At 40.6% G+C, this 19518-nt stretch overlaps 1 protein-coding gene across 4 annotated transcripts in view; it reads left to right on the top strand.

Annotated features, from left to right (window-relative positions):
* Med13l (mediator complex subunit 13L) overlaps window positions 1-19518 on the top strand; it is a 201191-nt gene that overhangs the window by 18917 nt on the left and 162756 nt on the right. For 3 of the 4 annotated variants that reach the window (XM_013119770.3, XM_005078999.4, XM_013119771.3), the window contains exon 2: window positions 10640-10877. In XM_013119770.3, coding sequence (XP_012975224.1) covers window positions 10640-10877 — 238 coding nt within the window. Of the gene's footprint in view, window positions 1-10639; window positions 10878-19518 lie in introns of those variants that run through there. The other variant, XM_040731532.1, reaches the window with a different exon arrangement.

Consider the following 19518-nt stretch of genomic DNA (forward strand, 5'->3'; position numbering starts at 1 on the left):
GTGTGTGATACCATATCTGGCCTTAGTATAGGATTTTATTTAATACTCTTTAAAAATTGGTGCTTGGAATTAAACCCTGAGCCTACTATTGAGCTACATTCTTAGTCATTTAGTATGCATTAAAATCAGTCTGTTAATTTGTAAATGTCCTGTGTATATTTGATTGTGATTATATTGAATATATATATATGTCAAATTGATAAGATTGTATTTGTAATAATAATTGAGATTCCTAGTTCATGAGTGTGGTCTAGCCCCCCTTCCCCCCACCCTCTGTGTGTGTTGCTGGGGATTCACCTCAGGACTTGGAGTTAGACAAGTGTTCTTCTGTCAGAGCTACACTCCCAGCTTTCTGTTTCTTAATGTTTTTAGTCTTTTTATTTACTACCCCCGTTTTTCAGTATGGTCTCCCACATATCCCAGGCTGGCCTGATACTAGCAGTGCTCTTTCCAACCCTGTCTCCCCACGGGGGTATGTGGTGGTATACCATGTCTGGCTCTGCTTTTCAACAGTTTTTGTGTGTAGATCTGAAATATGTGTTTTAATTTTAATTTGTTCTTAAATTGTGCATGCTTTTCAATGCTATTTAAAAAGAAATGTTTAAAGTGTTTCTATTTATTTACTGCTCAGATATAGAAATGCATTTATTGTGTATACTGGCTTTGTTAAACTCTCTAATGTGTTGTAGCTATTTTGTAGAGGTCTTACATTTTTGTAAATGCATCTGACAATGTTGTCTGTAGATAAGTAATTCCAGATCTTCCTTTTCAAGTCTTTTTCTTCATTTTATTGGGTGGGACCTACGGTGTGGTTTTGATTAGAAGTATTGAGAGTGTAGAGTTTGACTTTTTTCTTGATCTTAGACACAAAAGTTATGTCACTCTGGTGTTCACTCTAGATTTTTGAACATTCCCCTAATTAAATTAGTTTTTTCTTTAAGATTAATTTTATTTTTTGTGTCTGTGTGTATATGTGCATGTGTGCTGGTGTCTGAGGAGGTCAGAAGAGGTATCAGCTTCCACAGAGCTGGGGTTACAGGTACTTGTGAGTGGCTTGCTGTGGGTGCTGGGAATACAACCCCCATTCTCTGCAAGAGCAGTAAGCACTTTTAACTTATTCCTCTGTGTGTATGTGTGTGTGTGTGTGTGTGTGTGTGTCTATTGAGATAGTTTTAGATTTAGTTCTGCTGATGACCCTTAAATTTTGTGCAGTTTGTTTAGGGCATGACTGCCATACTTTTTTTCTTTTTTGAGTGGGAAACTTTATTGTTAATTTTGTAAATATTGATTGTGTGTGTGTGTGAGAGAGAGGGGGAGGGTTTGTCCCTTCACCACCCCTGTAAACTGCTATGTAGAAGGGAGTTTTCTTTTTCTGGTTTTTTTTTTTTTTTTTAATGAGACAGGGTTTCTCTGTGGCTTTGGAGCCTGTCATGGAACTAGCTCTTGTAGACCAGGCTGGTCTCAAACTCAGAGATCCTCCTGCCTCTGCCTCCCAAGTGCTGGGATTAAAGGCGTGTGCCATCAACACCCGGCTTTTTTGTATTATTTTTATTATCACATTTTGATTATTTTTGTTTAAATTTTATTTTCTTTGTTTCTAAGCAGAGTTTTTACATAAAGATCAGAAAGGGTGCAGGGGTGCTTGACTGAGGGAGGAGGATTGAGAAGGTTTAGGTTTGTATGAGCAGCAGAGTGGTTCATGGCCAGTCTGGAACAGCTTAGCAAGGACCTACCTGGAAGTGGAAAGTAAGTAGCTGCTGGGGTAAAACTCTGGGGTAAAACTCAGTGTGTGTGTGTGTGTGTGTGTGTGTGTGTGTGTGTCTCCATCAGCATGAGGCTCAGACTTGAATTTCCAAGGCTGGGGGAACAAAACTCAGATAGTTGTGTGAGGTTCAAGACTTACATCCCAGCTCTTGGTCCTTTCTTACTTTCTTTTTAGGCAAATGTTTTTCTTTTGGTTCTTTATTATTTCTAAATATTAAGTAATCACCTATGATTTAGCTCCTCCTTTCTACTGTTTAAAGAGAGACTTGCCCTTTCCTCTCCATTTTATCAACTACTATAGTTGCATAGTAATTTGGTTTAGCATGGGTTCAGTGGTAATGTTCTGTTCATGTTAATAGATGTCACAACTATTTGCTTTTTTATTGATTGCTTTCACCTTTTCTCCTTTTCTGTGTCACTTGAAGATGATAATTATCTTTTTTTTTTCTTTTTGTTTGGTATGTCTAGACAGGGTCTCACAATGAAGTTCTAGCTGTCCTGAAACTCACTCTGTAGACCAGTCTGGCTCTAATTCACAGAGATCTGCCTGCCTTTGCCTTCCAGGCACACCACTACACCTGGCCTTTTTTTCTTCTTAAAGTGTGTCTCTAATGTATTTTAACCCCAAGTTTCTTAATTTTTTCCCCCCTCCCAATTGTGTTTTGCCAGAGAAACTTTTGTATGGCCCTGGGCACATAGGCCAAACACTTACTGATAACTATAAGAAACCTTAAAAAATATTTACTTTAAAATAATTCTTTGGTATGCTTACAATTTTACTATTTATTAAAGATGAAAGCAAATTTCCATACTAATGAGGTAGGTATCTTCCTCCAAAAAGGCTACAACCTCCTAATAGTGCCACTCTCTAGACACTAAACATTCAAAAATATCAGTCTCTGGGGGGCCATTCCTATACACACCACCACAGGGAGATAGGCTGATTTGATGGATGCTGAGGAATGCTGGTGGACATTTTTCTAAGTGTTTTTTCAGTCATTATGTGTCTTTGAGAGCAGATAGCTTTGTGTGCACAATAGGGACTTAGCTAAGGTGTTGCAAGCAGTGTTGATTAGTGTTGTGTGGTGGGATGGTGTGTGCAGTGCCAAGTAAATGTGACGTGTTCAGATCCAAGGCTGTGGTGAAGTTGTGAGATACAGTGTGGTGAGGGTGCTTGAGACACCTTGGACTCATGTGATGCTGATTTAAAATGAAGTTTTGATCATTGCTTGCTCAGAAACCTTTTACTGTTGACAATTCTTTCTCTACCCACTCGGTGTCATGTCTTAACCGATCACCCTTCACCCTTCTGTCTGAAACCTTCCAAGTCCTCAGTTAGGTTGGAGACTTCATCAGTAGTTTTTAATGGAGGCTTCTGCCCTACTGTGGTCATATGGTTCATAGCCTGGAGTTGTCATCACTGTTCTTCTTTTGCTCTCCCCTGGTTTCCTAACTTCTCCCTCCTTATGGTACACACCCTGGAGAAAAGAGAGGCTTCTTCACATGTGAGGAGTTGCAGGTTTGGTGTGTCCTTCTGCTCTGCCTTTGTTAGTTGTGTGCAGGCATCTTCACAATTGATGTTGAGACACTGGGAGTCTCTGCACTTTGACATCTTACTCATGAGTCTTTTCAGCTAGTAATTCACATTTTTTTTGGAGAGAAGTTATCATGCATTATTGTATTAGCTAATTCTCATTGTTTTCTGTACTGAAAGCTTTAATTTCCATAGTGGAATCCAGGGCCACATGGTCACTGGGCAAGTGCTCTGCCATTGAGCTGCAGCCTTACTTCTAGGAGCCTTGTGTTTAGGTTTTAATCTTCTTGGTTCATCTTCTGTTTTATTTTCATACTTCCCTACCTGCCCAGTTTTTATTTTGTCTTTTTTTTTTTTTTTTTTTTTTTTTTTGGTTTTTTGAGACAGGGTTTCTCTGTATTGCTTTGGAGGCTGTCCTGGAACTCGCTCTGTAGACCAGGCTGGCCTCAAACTCACAGAGATACACCTGCCTCTGCCTTCCAAGTGCTGGGATTAAAGGTGTGCGCCACAAGTGCCCGACTTTTGTCTATTTTTTTGTGTGAGTTCCTGAACTTTATTTTCCATGTATTTCACTGAGTTTTCTTTAAATCTCTTTTCCTTCAGCATTCTGTTTTCATTTTTAAATAGTCACATCACTTCTATAATTATTTTTAGATTTATTTTGTTTTATGTGTAAAGGTGGTTTGCCTGTATGTGCAATGTGTGTAATGTGTGCTTGCCTGGTGCCTGCAGAATTCCAAAGAGAGCATCAGACCCACTGAAACTAGAGTTAGGGATGGTTGTGAACCACCGTGTGGGTGATGGAAACTGTGCCATGGTCTTCTGCAAGTGCAGCCAGTGCTCTTAGTCATCTGTTAAGTTCCCATTTTGTTTCTGAGAAAATCAGTAATGGATGTTCTAGAGGTTCTCTTCTCACAGTTTAGTGTTCTTCTCTAGCTTTTGTATTAGTTTTCTTCATTGTACCTGGTTTTCCTGAACTCTTGAGTAGCCCTTCATCAAAGAGGGGCCGATCATAAAACTGCCAGTTAGTTCTCGGTATGTGAGTGCTGGCTGTTACTGTGACTGCATGCATTGGGGAGGGCTCTTTTTGTTTGGAGAATTTGGGTTAGTATCTAGGGGTCTTTCCCTGTACCAGGTAAGAGTCTAGACTTCTTTGGGTTCTCTTGTAGGCTAGCTACTGGCTGTCTGGGCACTTCAAGGATGACTGGGAAGTGGCTCTTAACTGTCATCTCATCCTTGTTTACCTAGTGCTCTACTTTCATTCTGATCCCTGCCTCCCCATTGCCCCTGCCTCCCCATTGATTGCCCCTGCCTCCCCATTGATTGCCCCTGCCTCCCCATTGATTGCCCCTGCCCCTTCCATTGCCCCTGCCCCTGCCTTTTCCATTGCCCCTGCCTTCTCCATAGCATCTGCTTTATTGTTTTTGGAGAATTTTCTTCCTGTTCTTTGCTGGGATGCAGAAGGCCAGCAACTTGCTGTGTGCAGTGGGAGAATGTGTCTCTCAGGACTGGTCAGCAGGCTTCAACCTGTCCCTTATTGTGCCTCTCTCCTCTTGTCACTGAGAGGTGCTGCTGTCTACTGCTCCTAGGACTTGTGTTCCACCTCGTTTGTTCCTAGGGTTTGGGTGCTGAGGCCCACATCTCCTTCCTGAGCATTTGCTCCATAGCTTTTGAAACAGATGCCTTTTCTTGTTCCACTACTGTGACTTTATATTTAAAGGAAGAGACCAGCTCAAAGAGACAAACCTCCTCACCGATGCTTAGTGTGGTCTCAAGAGAGCACAGGCAGACGTGTGTGTTACTTTGCCATTTTTACCTGGAGCTGATTAGTTGTGCTTTAACAAAGGTTTTCCTTTATATGTACCGTTTGTTTTCTTTCCTGGGTTTGATCTGAGAGGTGATTTAATCTGTTTACTGTATTTTCCTAATCTGCTAGAGTAGTAATTCTGTCACAGGAGGAAGGGGGCAAAGGCACACTTGAGATTTTTCCAGGGCACTTACGTTGGCAGTAAGAGATGAATGTCTGCTCCCCCAGCCATGGCCTTGGTTATGCTAGTCAAGTGCTGAACCACTGAGTCACACCTCCACTTCAGCAAAGGGCTTTTCCTAAATCTAAGTATCTTCTGAAAATATTTGTCACTGGTTCTGAGATGTCTAAGGGTTTGTGTCATTTACGAGTTACCTTTGCGAATGAGATGTAATTAGTTTGAGGCAGGAGACTTGAGCTCATTTATAGTATGTAGGTCAGCTGTAGCATTTTATAGCTCCTAAAGCTGAGGCACCGTAGGGTGGAGGAAGCTTCTGAACATCATGGAGTGCATTGTGGAAAAAGCAGGCCCAAACCTGCATTTCTTATCTCCTGCAGTGTCTGCTCTGAGTTGCTAAATTACATTCATTCTTACCAGCACCTCTATAGGTTTTATTCTGTTTTAAGACCACTGAATCTCATTTTAACTTAGGGGTCATGTTGCAAATTTATGATGTTGGCCATGAAATATCTAGTGTGAAGAGCAAGAGTTATTTCTATACATTGTACCTAAGGAATAAGACTAAGAATCAGTATAAGATCTCTCTGAATCCCAAATAAGGTGTTAGGAAGAACATTTGTCTTGATTCTACTTATTTAGCATTTTTGTAAACTGACTGTAGTGGCCTTCTCTTCATGCCAGCAGTTCCTACCAGTTCTGGTCAGAGCACCCTGCCTGCCTGACTAACAGATGCTAACTGCTGTTGAACAAACTTTCCTCCATCTCCTCCTGCTGTTAGATAGGGGAGGTAGTTTCTTTTTAAAAAATATCTCCAAGAAGTATTGTGTAGACTGTCTGTGATGATGATATGAAGATACCTTGCCAATCTGTATCTGAGTCTCTTGTTTTTATTGTCCCAGGAAGACTACCAAAAGAGCCATGAACTTCTTAAACTAGAGAGCATGGTCATGAGCTCTAATCACGATAAACTGAGCCCATGACGGTGTCTTTGTATGATATTGTAATCCTTCCTGACTAATTTCTAACATTAGTCCTGGGAAGGATTTATGTTTCAAATTCAGTTGTAGTTTAAATACAGCTATGTTTGGGACCTTTCATTTTCCAGGTTTATGGTTATGGATGAATTACTTAAGCATTATGAGTCTTCTTAGCTGGGTGGTTAGAAGGCCAGAGCCATGTGTGAAGAGCTCATGCGACCGGTATTACTTAGTAAGCCACGGTACTGGTGGTGGTTCACATATGGATACTCCTTTTGCTCCTTGAATATTACAATTCTATCCTTTTGGCTTTGTAATTAGAACTTATATATCATTATGCATTTGTTTATTCTTCTTGACATAAATGTATATTTAGGATAGTTTGAATATAGAAATACTTTTTAAAGGTTTGCTTCAAGAACTTCTTTTGGGGGAGTGAGGGAATGAAGCTGTGGCCACATATGCTAAGTGGGTGTTCTCCCTCAGCTGTACATACATCAGTGCTGATTCCAGAGTTTGAAATCATTAGATAGAAAATTTTGAGTCCTAGAATTATGCATTTGTCAGAAATGGGGAAGACAGGGCCAGCGAGATAGCTTAGCAGGTAAAAAGGCTTGCCTTTGAGCCTGAGAACCCAGTTCAGTCCCTGGGATCCATGTGGGCAGAGGGAGAGAGTTGACTCCAGGAGGGTTGTTCTTTGACTTCCTGTGCATTCGTATGCAGTGAGTGAATATTAAACAGAAGATTAAAAAGGAAGGAGGGACTGAAGAGTTGTTTTAGCAGTTAGGAGCACTTGCTGATCCATAGGATCCAGGTTCAGTTCCCAGTGTCACTCAGTGGTTCAGAACTACTTGTGCTCCAGTTCTAGGGGAACCAATGTCTTCTCTGGTCTCCATAGACAGCCTTGCATGCCGTGCACTTACAATCATGCAGGCGAAACAAGCATACACACAAAGATCAATCTTAAAACAAAAGTAGGGAAACCAGACCTTCGAGTGGAGTTGATGTTTTTTGACACTGTTTCTGATAGTCTTGATAGTCTTGCTGTATATCCCAGGCTAGGCTCAAGCTTGTGATCTTCCTGCTTTAGTCTCTCTAGTGTTGGAATTGCAGATGTATGCCACCACACCCAACTTTGAGTTTTGAGTATATGAAACATTTATTATTATTATTATTATTAGTATTATTTTTGGGGAGGGTTTTTTGAGACAAGGTTTCTTTGTGTGGTTTTGGAGCCTGTCCTGAACTAGCTCTTATAGACCAGATTGGTCTCGAATTCAGAGATCCTCTTGCCTCTGCCTCCCCAGTGCTGGCATTAAAGGGGCCTCACCACTGCCCAGCGATATGAAACATTTTTAATCTACCTGTTTGTGATAATATTCCTGTCATCCCTCCCCAGGAAAAAGGTTTGTTTCATTTCTGAGGTTTCTTCCAAGACCATTTTTCTCCATTGCTTCAGGGCTGAGGAGGAAGCAGAGCACTGACAGGGCCAGTAAACAGAGCTTGCTGCTGGGGAGCCAGGAAGAGTCTTTCTATGATGAAAATTTTATTTCTCCTTAGATGAAGTATTTGGGTAACTTCTCCTTTGCTCTTAACAGACACTAATTCAAGATTTAAAGCAAGTCTCTCAGTGTTGGCTTTATGTTAGTCATCTATTAGGTGTGATTGGTCCTTCATTGTTAATGCTTTAATACAAAGGCTGGGATAATACTTAATTTTAGCTTTAAAGCAAAGGAACTCAATGTTTTAAAATAATTGGAAGTTTCCCAGTCCCTTTGACTGAACTAGTTACCGGAGTTTGTGGCAGTGGTGTGTGGCACTGACACCACACTGCTGCTTGGACAGCTTTGTAAAGAGCATAGCAGGGGGACAGTAGCTGTCCTTTGTCACTGGGAGCAGAGACACAGGAGGTTAGTGCAAGTGCCAGGGTTAGAAAACCTTTTGCAATCAGCCAAATATTCGCCTGCTGAATGTGTGGTGTTGTAGATGAAACTGCTTGACTCAGCCAGTACGCAGACTCTAATATGTCTTCATTTCTAACTCTTGACACATGGTCACTGTCGTCGTCGTAGTGATTCGTATTATTGTTGTTTTTGACGTTTTCCTTCTCTCCTTCCTCCCCTGCCCAGGATTCTTGGGCATGGAACAGTAAATTCTTGGCTTAAGTACTGAGTGTTGTATGTATCTTTTCCGATTTGAGCTATTCTGTTTTATCTCATCTCCTTCTCTGACATCTATTTAGGTCTAATTTTAGGCTTTCTGATTAAAGCATAGAGACACTACTTTTATTAGGAGAAACAAAGGGACTTGAACAGAAAACTAGACAAGAGTAAGGGCATAGTAGTGAGAAGATAGAAACAGCCATGGTGATGAAGTCACTTCTGCAGGTGGTGAGACTCGAGTGCTTACAGAGCTGTCCTGGTTGTGTCAAGGATTGCTTGCCTACCTAGTCTTGGATACCCAGGCCCTTATGTAAGTGTAGTATTTGCATATATCTAAAATGGGCTTTCTCCTAATAGCTTAGATTTCCCCCAGATTCCATCTACCTAATGCAGTGTAAATGCTATGTAAATAATGGTGATACCATGTTTCTTAAGGAAAAGTATTCCAGGTATGGTGTCCAACACACAAAGACCCACCTGGCCTACATGGTGAGTTCAAGGCCAGCCTGGGCTACATAGTGAGACAACCCCCCTTCCCCCGTTAGGAAAAAAATACCTCTAAAAAAAGATTAGCTCTTCATATGTAAGCCATAGACTAACAGGTAGTTTTTTGAGCTTCACACAGTAGCTTGGCTATTGCTCTTGTGACTTTTCTTTTGAAGTTAAACTGTTTTGGGATAAAGAAGAAATGTGCTTATTTGCCTCCTCAAATGTGCCAGTCAGCTGCGTAAGCACCTAAGTCATTCAAGTTGTGTGGCAGAGGCTGCGGCTACTTTCCTGCCCTGGGTGCTTCTGTTGTGAAAAAGAATTTGTCCATAAAAGTGATTGACTTTGTGGGGGAAAAGATAGGCTGCATTGGGCTGTTTGGTACAGTGCCGTGGTGGATTGGCTTTGTCCTGGCCCAGTGCATGGTTCCTTTTCGTCTGTCTTTGATGTTCAGTTCATTAGACCTAAACTTCAGGACATCTGAAAGCAGAAATGTGTGGAATGCATAATAGCATAGCCTCTGCTTGCTTGTTTAAAGTTCCTGAGTTTTAAAATGTGTTTAAAAACAAGACCTGACTGCAGCAGAGGCTTGCTATGGAGCCAAGGCTCTATGCTGCATGTTAAGTTACATACCTTAGTTGCTGGTGAGTGCATCGGTTTTGTTAGCAGCTGCTTCCTCTCTCTGGGTGCTGTGCTGAACTAGCTGCTCAGGTGGGGGAGCAGGAAATTCCTTGAAGAAAGAATGTCTTCTACAGGCATATAAACCCTTATTCTCAGTCCTTGGGACCAGATGTTTCAGATTGTGGATCTTCAAACTTGTGACTGTTGGCGTATGCTTGCTTCGCTGGCTTGCCATCCCTAATATGAAGATGTGAAGTCTTCCAAGTGTTTGTTGATTTAGAAATATTTTCAGTGTCAGATTTTTGTGTTAGGAATGGTCAACTTGTGCTTTTTTTTGGAGACAGTCTCTCTAATAAGCTCTAGCTGTCCTGGAATATAGACCAGGCTGGCCTCAAACTCACAGAGATCCACGTGTCTCTGTCCCTTGAGTACTGGGATTAAAGGGTGCACCACCACACCTGGCCACTTAGTTTTAAATCTTAACTTGTTTTATTTATTTACATTAAACTTTTTAATTATTTAAATATGTATGAGAGTCTTGCCTGCACATATGTATGTTCACTGGGTGTGTCCTGTGCCTATGGACACAAAGAAGAGGGCACTGGCTCTCCTGGGATCAATGTTAAGGAGGGTTGTAAGCCACCATGTGGGTGCTGGGAACCCGACACAACCTCTGTCCTTTCCAAGAGCAGCCAGTTCTCTTAACTGCTGAGTAATCTCTCTTGCCTCTTATTTGGTTTTAAAATAAGTATAATTTGTGAATTGAATAGGGAGTAATAATTGAAAGTGGTTTTTAAAAATATTGGTACTTTATAGTTAACGGTTAGGCAAATGAAAATTGTAATTGTTTCGACAGCACATAGTGATTGCCAGCTTGTTTTATTTTGGTATTTAGCATGACTATATAGAAGTCTTGGTAGAAATTATTTCCACACCATGTCCCCAACCTGGAAGGGTTGATGTGTGTTCTTCACTGGAAGGAGTTTTGATGTGGAGTTGGGTTGTAAATGCTTATTTTATTAGCTCTCCTTTTCTGTGGGAACTTGTTCTTAGTGGTCTACAAGTAAAAAGAAAAATCAAAATTATTGCAAATTTCTTGTTTTCCAGGCTGAACTCACAGGAATCAAATGGCGTAGGTACAATTTTGGAGGGCATGGGGACTGTGGACCCATAATTTCAGCCCCAGCCCAAGATGATCCAATCCTGTTAAGTTTCATCCGCTGCCTGCAAGCCAACCTGCTGTGTGTATGGCGTCGTGATGTCAAGCCAGATTGCAAAGAGCTATGGATATTCTGGTGGGGAGATGAACCCAACCTAGTGGGAGTAATACATCATGAACTGCAGGGTAAGGATTTTGTTTTTCCTTAAAAATTATTTGCATTGTATGCTTTTGAACAATGGTAAATTTGGAAAGGTAAAGAGTTGCTTAAAACAGAGACCCCAAGTTTTCAGTAGTTTGTTTGTCAAGAGTCCCCTCATTTGCCTGTCTCCCCTCTGCCCCTACATTTCCCTTCCCCTAAAGTCTCTTGTCCTTCCCCAGTAATGCTGAAAATTAGAACCTTGTAAGATCACTTTAAAATTATTTTATTGGCATTTAAAGATCAGGAGTCGCCATGTAGCCTAAAACTTGAAGCACTCCTGGTTCAGCCTCTGTCATGCTGGGATACTGGTGTTCATCACCTTGTCCTTCTGAAACCATTGCTATTAAAGGAGAGCAGTGTGTGTACAGCGTGCTGTGTTTGGGTGGATACAAGGCTATGACCCACTGTTTTAAAATTAATAGTGAATTGTGAGTAATTAATAAGACACCTATATGAACAGAACTCTTTTTCCCCCCTTGAACTTTTTCCAGCAAATTGAAAATACATAATTTGCTTCAATCTTTATTGGACAAATCACTAACTGACCTTGAATAGTGTTTTGGAGGAAGATAACTTTCTACAAAGTGTCTCAGATGATTTTCCTCGTCATTTCCTCATTGATTCCAGAAATACTAATTTTTAACTTCAGCTTGCATCTGACACCTAGAAACTTTGAATTAATGCAAGATATTTGTTACTCTAAACTCCATTTATATTTACCATACATTGACGACAGCAGAAAATGTTGTCAATAGTTTTTAAGTTCTGGAAGACATCTTTACTCCTCTATCCAACAGTTTCTAGTTTGTATCCTGCAGAATTTCCTAAATCAAGAGAAATTCCAGGGTTTATTTTATTTTTGAGCTGGGCCTTTCCTTATTGCTCTTGGACTCCCGCTCCCGAGTGCTGTGTTACAGGCTGCTCACCATGCTTGGCTAAACCCCCATCTCAGTAAAGAGTGCTGGCCCTTTTGACCTGGGCGCCTGTAGGCTTTGTAACCTAACCTACTCTCTAGTTAATTTGTGGTTGAAAAATTGCAGGCATTGATGAGATGTTTTGTTAGCTTATGTTATTATTATGTATTACAGGAAGACATAAAACAAACTTCAGTATATTCTTGTGGGTCTGGTTTAAAGGTTCTAAATTTGCCTAAAGGATTTCCTGCCAAATTCTTTTGAAACTTGTTGGCAGTCTTGTTTTTTTATTGTTGGCATCTCCTGTCACATCAGCTAGGGGGCAGTACAGCACAGTGGACTAATTGAGTTACTCCTGGGCTGCAAGCCTCCTGATACTCTGGTGGTGGTCTATAAATGGATACTCTCTGGTGAGATTGCTTGCTAGTGGGCTCATGAGCAGAATCACAATTTATGTCTATCTCAAAACTTAGTGTAATCAGTAGATGCTGAAGTTGAAGCTAGAATTTACACCACCTATATTTTGTTTTTTCAGACTCTAAGAGCTTCTAGGTGATCCTTGTTACTTTGTGTTTGTTTGAGTATCAAAATATTGCATTATTTAGAGGTGGATGAATATAGTGTTTCTTTGACTCTTTAATTTTTAATCTTTAAAAATATTTTAAACCAACATTGATCTATTGATTTATCACGGGAGGGCAACTTTTAGAATCTCTCTCTCTCTCTCTCTCTCTCTCCCCTCCCTCCCTCCCCTCCCTCCCTCCCTCTCTACCCCCCCTTCCCCTACTCTCTGTCCTCCCTCCCCTTCCACGTGTATCCTAAGACTCAAACTCAGGTAGCTTGGCTTAGTGGCAAAGTACCTTTAACTGCTGAGCCATTTCCCAGCCCCTCTCCTTTATTTCTGGCGAATATTCTGGATTTTCACCTTCTGTTTCTCCTTACTAATCTCTTAATTCATTTTGTAACAATTTGGTAACCAAACCTACCTAATTACTAAGTTGCTTGTTCCTGATAGCAGAGTGAGTACTGTTCTTGGAGATGACTTAGCTAGTCACTGAGCTAAAAGGTGGTCTGTTTACTTTTCCTAGGCTGGGTCACGTCATTGCTTTGAGGATTTTTTTTGGTAAAGAATTAAGCAAATATTGACTTATTTTTAAATAGTTTTTTTTGTTTGTTCTTTTTAAACTGTAAAAACACTACATTTTTCTTTTCTCTTCTTAAATCAAGGTCTTACTTTGTAACTCTGGCTGTCTTGGAAGTAGCTTATATAGACCAGGCTGGCTTCAAATTCAGAGATCTACCTGCCTCTGCTTCCCAAGTGCTGAGATTAAAGGCATGTGCCACCACTCCCCGTGAAAGCACTACACCTTAATTAGACAGTTAGGACAGCAGAGTGACCATGTGAAAGACAAATAAAGCAGTTGGAGTATTGCTGTTTTTGTGCACATGAAATAGCTGTGCTGACTTACAGTGCCTTTGTCTTTCACCTACAAGGATTGTGTTTCCCCAGGGAAATGGTGTGAGTGTCCTCTCTGTTCAGTGTGCAAAATGTTGGGAAAGTTATTAGAGCCAGTCACACAAGTTGCCCACTTTTGCATGTAAAAGTGGCTGAAAGAATACTATTATGTGGCTCACATACTAGGAAATATTTGAAATGTAATTAGAAAAGTGAGTGGCATAATGGTGGTGAAGGTGGCATATAGAACGGTCAGGAAAGCCAGTGACAGAGGGGAGTGTTCCTGCTGGTTGCCTAGAGTTAAGAGTTTTAAACATTTCCTTTCCTACTGTATTTAAGAGTTATTTTATTTTGGGTAAAATAATCTTTAGTAGAATCCTGCTAGCAGGATAGTGCTGTTGTAACTTAACAAGGATATTGAAGTACTGTCATGCTTTTTGATTATTGTTAATAGTGTTATACTTGATAGCGTACTGGTAACAAACACAGTAAATACCATCACTGCCTACCTTGCTATACACATGTATACATTAGTAAAGGACTCCTCTAGGACAAGTGTTGAATTTATAACATTGTACTTAGAATGCCTGAAGTATCTGGAGCAGTGTGAGGGAAGATGGGGATACGCTCAGAACCCTGGGGGGGGGCACCCGTGTGGCTCTGGATTGCTTGGCCTCCAGTGCCTGTGTAGTCACTTAACAGCCATGAGTCTTTGGTCAGTTTATTTAACTGATCATTGTCTTAGTTCTCTTGCTGTAAATTGGATTATGAGGCTAAAGTTAATAAAGCCCTGAGCTAGCACTCACAACAGTTAATCTATAGCTGTAACTGTTGGCTGTTGGTACTGTGCTGACAACCGTGAACTCATAGATGAGAATTATATTTTGGCATTTTTCTAAACAATTGATTCTGTTCTGTGTAGCAGTGCTTGCTACTGCTAAATATTAAAGTTTACTTTCAAGTTGAAAAAAATTAAATTTTCTACTTTGAATGTTTGGGCAGGGTAATAGGGAATAACAAAAACGTCATAGAGGCAAATATAACATGCTCATAGGGAAGTTACTGGATTTTCCATAATTTTTAAAAATTTGTGTATGAGTGTGCATTATCAGGGGCATGTATGTGCCACTATGGACATCCTGTGCACATTAGAAAACAACTTTTGGAAGTCCTGTCCTTCCACTATGGGTTATGGGGCTTGGATGCAGATCTTCAGGCTTGCATGCATGCAAGTGTTTTTACCTGTTGAGTCTTCATGCTAGCTCCTTTTCTGTGCTTCCTAAAAATACCCCAGTTGTTTTGTGAAGGGAACAGTAGTTTGATTTGTTATACTCTCTAAGTAGAGTTGTGACTGATGCCACATGCCGAAGCAGGGTACCTACTGAAGGTGTGTAGTCATTTTTTGCTGTATGAGTGCTTCTGTCTGTGAGTCTAGTTAGAGGAGTTTATAGTTTAAAAGGTGTGTAAGGGAGGCACACATACTGGGGCTATGCTCAAAGCACTATTAAGAATGTATGAGAGAGTTAGACCAGGATGGACCTGACCTCACAGGGATACTAAACCCTGGGATTAAAGATGTCTGTCACTACACCTGGCTTAAAACATATTTTTATTGCTATTCTATTTTCCTGTATTTTGTTCTGTTTAGTTTGCCAAAGCTATAAAGTAGTACAAGTTGTCTAATGGCTACCTGTATGAACATATATTCCCACTTAAATATTTGACTTAGTAAGTAATACATGCTTATCAGACTTGACATTTATTAAAACTTTAATGAGTAACAAACTCTTGTTGTGAAATTATGGAACAGTATCAACTCATTCTTTCATATGAAGAATAGAAAAAGATTCACTGAACTAGAATTATTAAGCTAAATGTGCTTGAAATTGAGAGAACAAGCTGAAGTCTAACTTTCTATTGTAAATAACATCGGCATGTTACTACAGGCGACTCACTGAACCATGTAATTAGTTTTTTTTAAAGAAAAATGAGACATTTATACTAAGATCATAGTGAGATAGAATGTGAAGAATGTAAAGAAAAGGCCCGTGTTCCACTGATATGAAAATTAAGCAATTGGCAAAAGTTATAAAGATTATTTCTTTAGGGAAAAGTCAAATAAAGTCTTGATTTGAGTTTTTGTTTTCTTTTTTTGGTAAGCTGATTATTTCTTTAGGGAAGAGTCAAATACAGTGTTGATTTGAGTTTTTGTTTTCTTTTTTTTGGTAAGCTGAGGAATCATGGTCTAATTTTTTGCACTGACATGAAAGCCCAGTTTATATACAGTGAACCCAAGTAGAAATGTTTTTAAAATTTTTATCATTTTTGATTATGTGTATGTGTGTTTGCCTCTGGGTTTGTACACATGAGTGCAGGTGCCTAACGAGGCCAGAGGCATTGATCACTTAGAGATGGAGTCCTAGATGTTTGTGAGCTGTCTGTTGTGGGTGCTGGGGACCTTTGCAAGAGCAGCAGGCACTCTTAGTGGCTGAGCCATCTCTCCAACCTGTAAAATTTATTTTAATGAAGTGTTGTCTCTAGAGCAGATTAGATGTCAATTGGCAGTAGGTAAACTATTTCTTGTATGAGCGTGAACCATTTTGGTGAGAAGTGTGCTGTGTGGGGCACAGCCTTTGCCTGGCAGCTTTGAATATTACCATGTTTGTTCCTTTCCCCTGCCCATTGGTTCTACTTTTTCTTTCTAAAGCTCGTATGTCCATAGCATAAAATTTAGTTGGGGTCATTGTACATTAAAAGGATATAAAGATTTCTTTGCCTAATAAAATTGTAGCCTTTATTCAGGGAGGCTAATTTAAGTATATGAATGTGGAAGAACAAGAAAGCTAAGTATTATCAGAGCCAAAGGCCTAAATCAAGAAAGAATTGCATATGCGAATGTTGGATTTGGAAGGCGTTAGAGGCACAGGTACATGTAGAGAGCAAGCCTTGGCTTTATAAACTCATCTTTGGCTGGCACAGTCAAATGAGACTTTGTATGTTCTCACTGCTCCTTTATGTAGGACAGGGCATATGTTCCTGACATACACTGTGGTTAAAGAAGGAGCTGAGATCTTGTGGGTGAGCACAGTCCCCATAGAAGATCCCCTTGTGTTTGTCATTGTCCATCTTTGTGTTAATGTAGCTAACCCAGTGGGAAACTCAAGTGTAGAGGAAATTTCTGGTTTCTGTTTCTGTTTTTTCACATCTCTAATAGTACAGGAGCTTAACCCTGCAACACCCAATTAGTCTAGAATAATCCCTGAAACTAGTAAATACCATGTTAATAACAGGAATGGAAAATAAACTAAATTTTGGGTGCATAAAATCTTGACAGGAATGCCCGATGGGCACCAGCATGGCATGTGTAAAGCATCTTGTTGAAGGGCTGGGTGCTGCTGTTGTCATTAGAGGACTGCCTCTCCTTTTCCACTTTCCCATCTACTGTCACACTGAGAAACCTAGAGACTTGCAGCAGAGGTTTGGGTGAAGCAGGAGGTAGTGCTGAGGCTACCGTGGTCTCTGTGCTTAATGTACAGAGTACTAACATGGTTTGTAATCTCCGTGCTGAGCTTATTGTCAGTGATTGTTAGAAAAGTAGAAGTACAAATTCTTTTGATTTTGTTTTATGTGCTCATAGTTGGAAATGAGGGCTTAATCCACTCAACCTTGAATATTGTTAGCAGCTAAGGTTCTTACAACTAGTCTCCAGTGTGGAGACTGAAGAGAACACACAGAGATGCTTCCCTGCAGATGTAGGTAGTCTACAAGTCTGGCACTCACTGTAGACTCTCAATGTTAGATTCAGCTGTGTTAAACATTTTCTGACTGAGCTGCTGTCTTCATGCTGCATGAACAGATCAGGTATAGATTATTAAAGCTAGGAGGTATACAATGATTTTCTTTGAAGTTTCATCTGTGTAATAGTTTTGAACAATTTTCCATAAGTTCTGAGCCACATAACCTATTACAGACTCAGTGTTAGTGATGTGCTGTCTGTGTAATTGGGTCTTGTCTTGATCCCGACTCTTTCATAGTGTGATATGGCAGTGAGTTTAGGGAATGAGTGTTATCCTCTTGAGGCACAGTTAGGGCTGGACTGAAGGCCTGCATTGCGCACATGATGGTACATTTGGTCCATACTCCAGTTGGTCCATTATTGTAGTGGAACTGAGTGTGAACTGACTGCCAGGGCCTTGTGGTGGCATAACACCTTGCAGTCTGGACTTAGTCATGCAACAGAACTAGTTGACTGAAAAAAGAGATACATATGGGATAAGGACCAGTATTTTTTTGTGTCAAAGCAGATTGTGTTTATACAGTGCTAAAGTGAAGATTAGAGCGTCGACAGGTTGTCATTAGTAGCCTCTTTCCCTTACATGCAAAATACCTTTATTTTAAGAAGTTACTTTTACTTCTGAATTTTTTGGGCTTGGGGAGTCAAGATGCCTTCCTGACTCAAAGACGAAAGGTTTATGTTTGGCAGGTTTACTCCTGACATTGCAGTGTCCTGCAGGGACATAGCTGGAGTACCTGCTTGAGACAGTGAAGTGTGAAACTCATGGTTCTCTAAGATGGCTTTCTTTTTCACAGTTGATCTTGAACTTGTTTGCTATTCATAAGGAAGTATGTTATTCACACAGATATGTTTAGCCTAAAGGAGGCAAATACAGGGATTCTATGCTGAGTTTCAGACACTGTATTTTAGAAAGTAGCCTGGTAGATATTTATAGTGAAAAGCATGCATGTAGCAGCATCCCTGGACATAGTACTTACAATTCTGATTGTTGAGAGAGGGAACAGCATTTGCCAGCAATAACCAGTTTTGTGGAAATGTTTGTCATAGTGTTTGCTGGTTTCATGAAGAGCATAACAGAGTTGGGCTGGGCACCTGCCCAGTTGACTTCAGCTCAGCAAGAACCTCAGGTTTAAACACACTCCCCTGCCTAGTCCAAGTGTCAAACATTTTGTTAGAAGAAAAAGTTAAGTGACTTAAATCTGCCAATGCCAGGGATTTGTTTAGGACTATTTGTATAGGATCCAGTTGTTTCTCATTGTGTAGAGGCCCTGGCCAGGATGCTCTGGGTGTAGGTACCGATTCTAAATTACATATTGACCTGTGAGCAGGTGCTTTAAGTTTACTGTCTAAAAGTCTTCTATATTTAAATTACCACATTTATTTACTTACTGATGGATCTTCTGTAGGTTTATGCAGAATGTAAAAATGAGTCTGAGACACTTTTGCCTCTTAGAAACTGAGAGCTAGGAATTGTTAAATGCAGAAAGCAGTCTTCTAAGAGGAGGGTCTTACATGTTATCTGTCCCTTAATAGAGATGCTTATGTGGAGAAGCACATGTATGATCACATGGAAGGTGTGGTGGGAAGAGTGAAACATGAGAAATGGGTTGGGAAGGCATGTTGCCTCATGGGTACAGAGGGTAACAGTAGTATGCAGGTAAGAGGCAGGGCTGGGTTTAGAGTAGAAGCACTTCCTGGTTTTCAGCACAGTTGGAGGAAGACCACCTCTGGTGTTAATTGGTATGTGGGATAGATTTAGTAGATACAAAGTGAGTGGTGGCTTTGCCCTAGTGAGACTGTTACCTGAACCAGTTGAGCACTATGATACTACAAACAAGTCTCTGACTTACCTTACTTAGTGCAAGCTTGGTTGACATATTTTGTTTAAATGATAGGACACATTGCTTTTTTCCAGCTTTTAGATGTTTTAAGCCTCCCTCCCTCCCTCCCTCCCTCCCTCCCTCCCTCCCTCCCTCCCTCCCTCCCTCCCTCCCTCCCTCCCTCCCAGTGTATTTGTGTGCACATGTGCATGTGTGAATACCACAGTGCATACGTGGAGATTAGATGTTCTCTGGGACAGAACTCCGTTGTCTGCCTTGCAGCAAGCACTGTTTCCTGCTGATCCACCAGCAGATTAGTTTTCACTAGTTGTTGATGGTTTCCTGAGATAAGGAGAATCCTTTTCTCCCCTCTGTTGCTCAAATCTAGGGCCTTGCACCCTGCAGGCAAGTGCTCAATACTGAGCCAGTTGCAAGCCTGAGAAGTGGGAATCTAGAAGAAGCTGGCTTTGTAATGGCGTTTTTCATCTGGAAGTCTGAGTCCTGGGTAATTGAGTTGGAAGAAGCAAATGTTGACTGAGAATCTTATTCACATGGTTATTTTATGACGGTTTCAGCTGATCCCGTGCTTCTGTGATAGGCATTGATGAACAGAATCTATCTGTCTATATAGTTTGGATA

The sequence above is a fragment of the Mesocricetus auratus genome, unplaced genomic scaffold (genome assembly GCF_017639785.1).
Source record: "Mesocricetus auratus isolate SY011 unplaced genomic scaffold, BCM_Maur_2.0 Super-Scaffold_100025, whole genome shotgun sequence".
NCBI classification, from domain to species: Eukaryota; Metazoa; Chordata; class Mammalia; order Rodentia; family Cricetidae; genus Mesocricetus; species Mesocricetus auratus.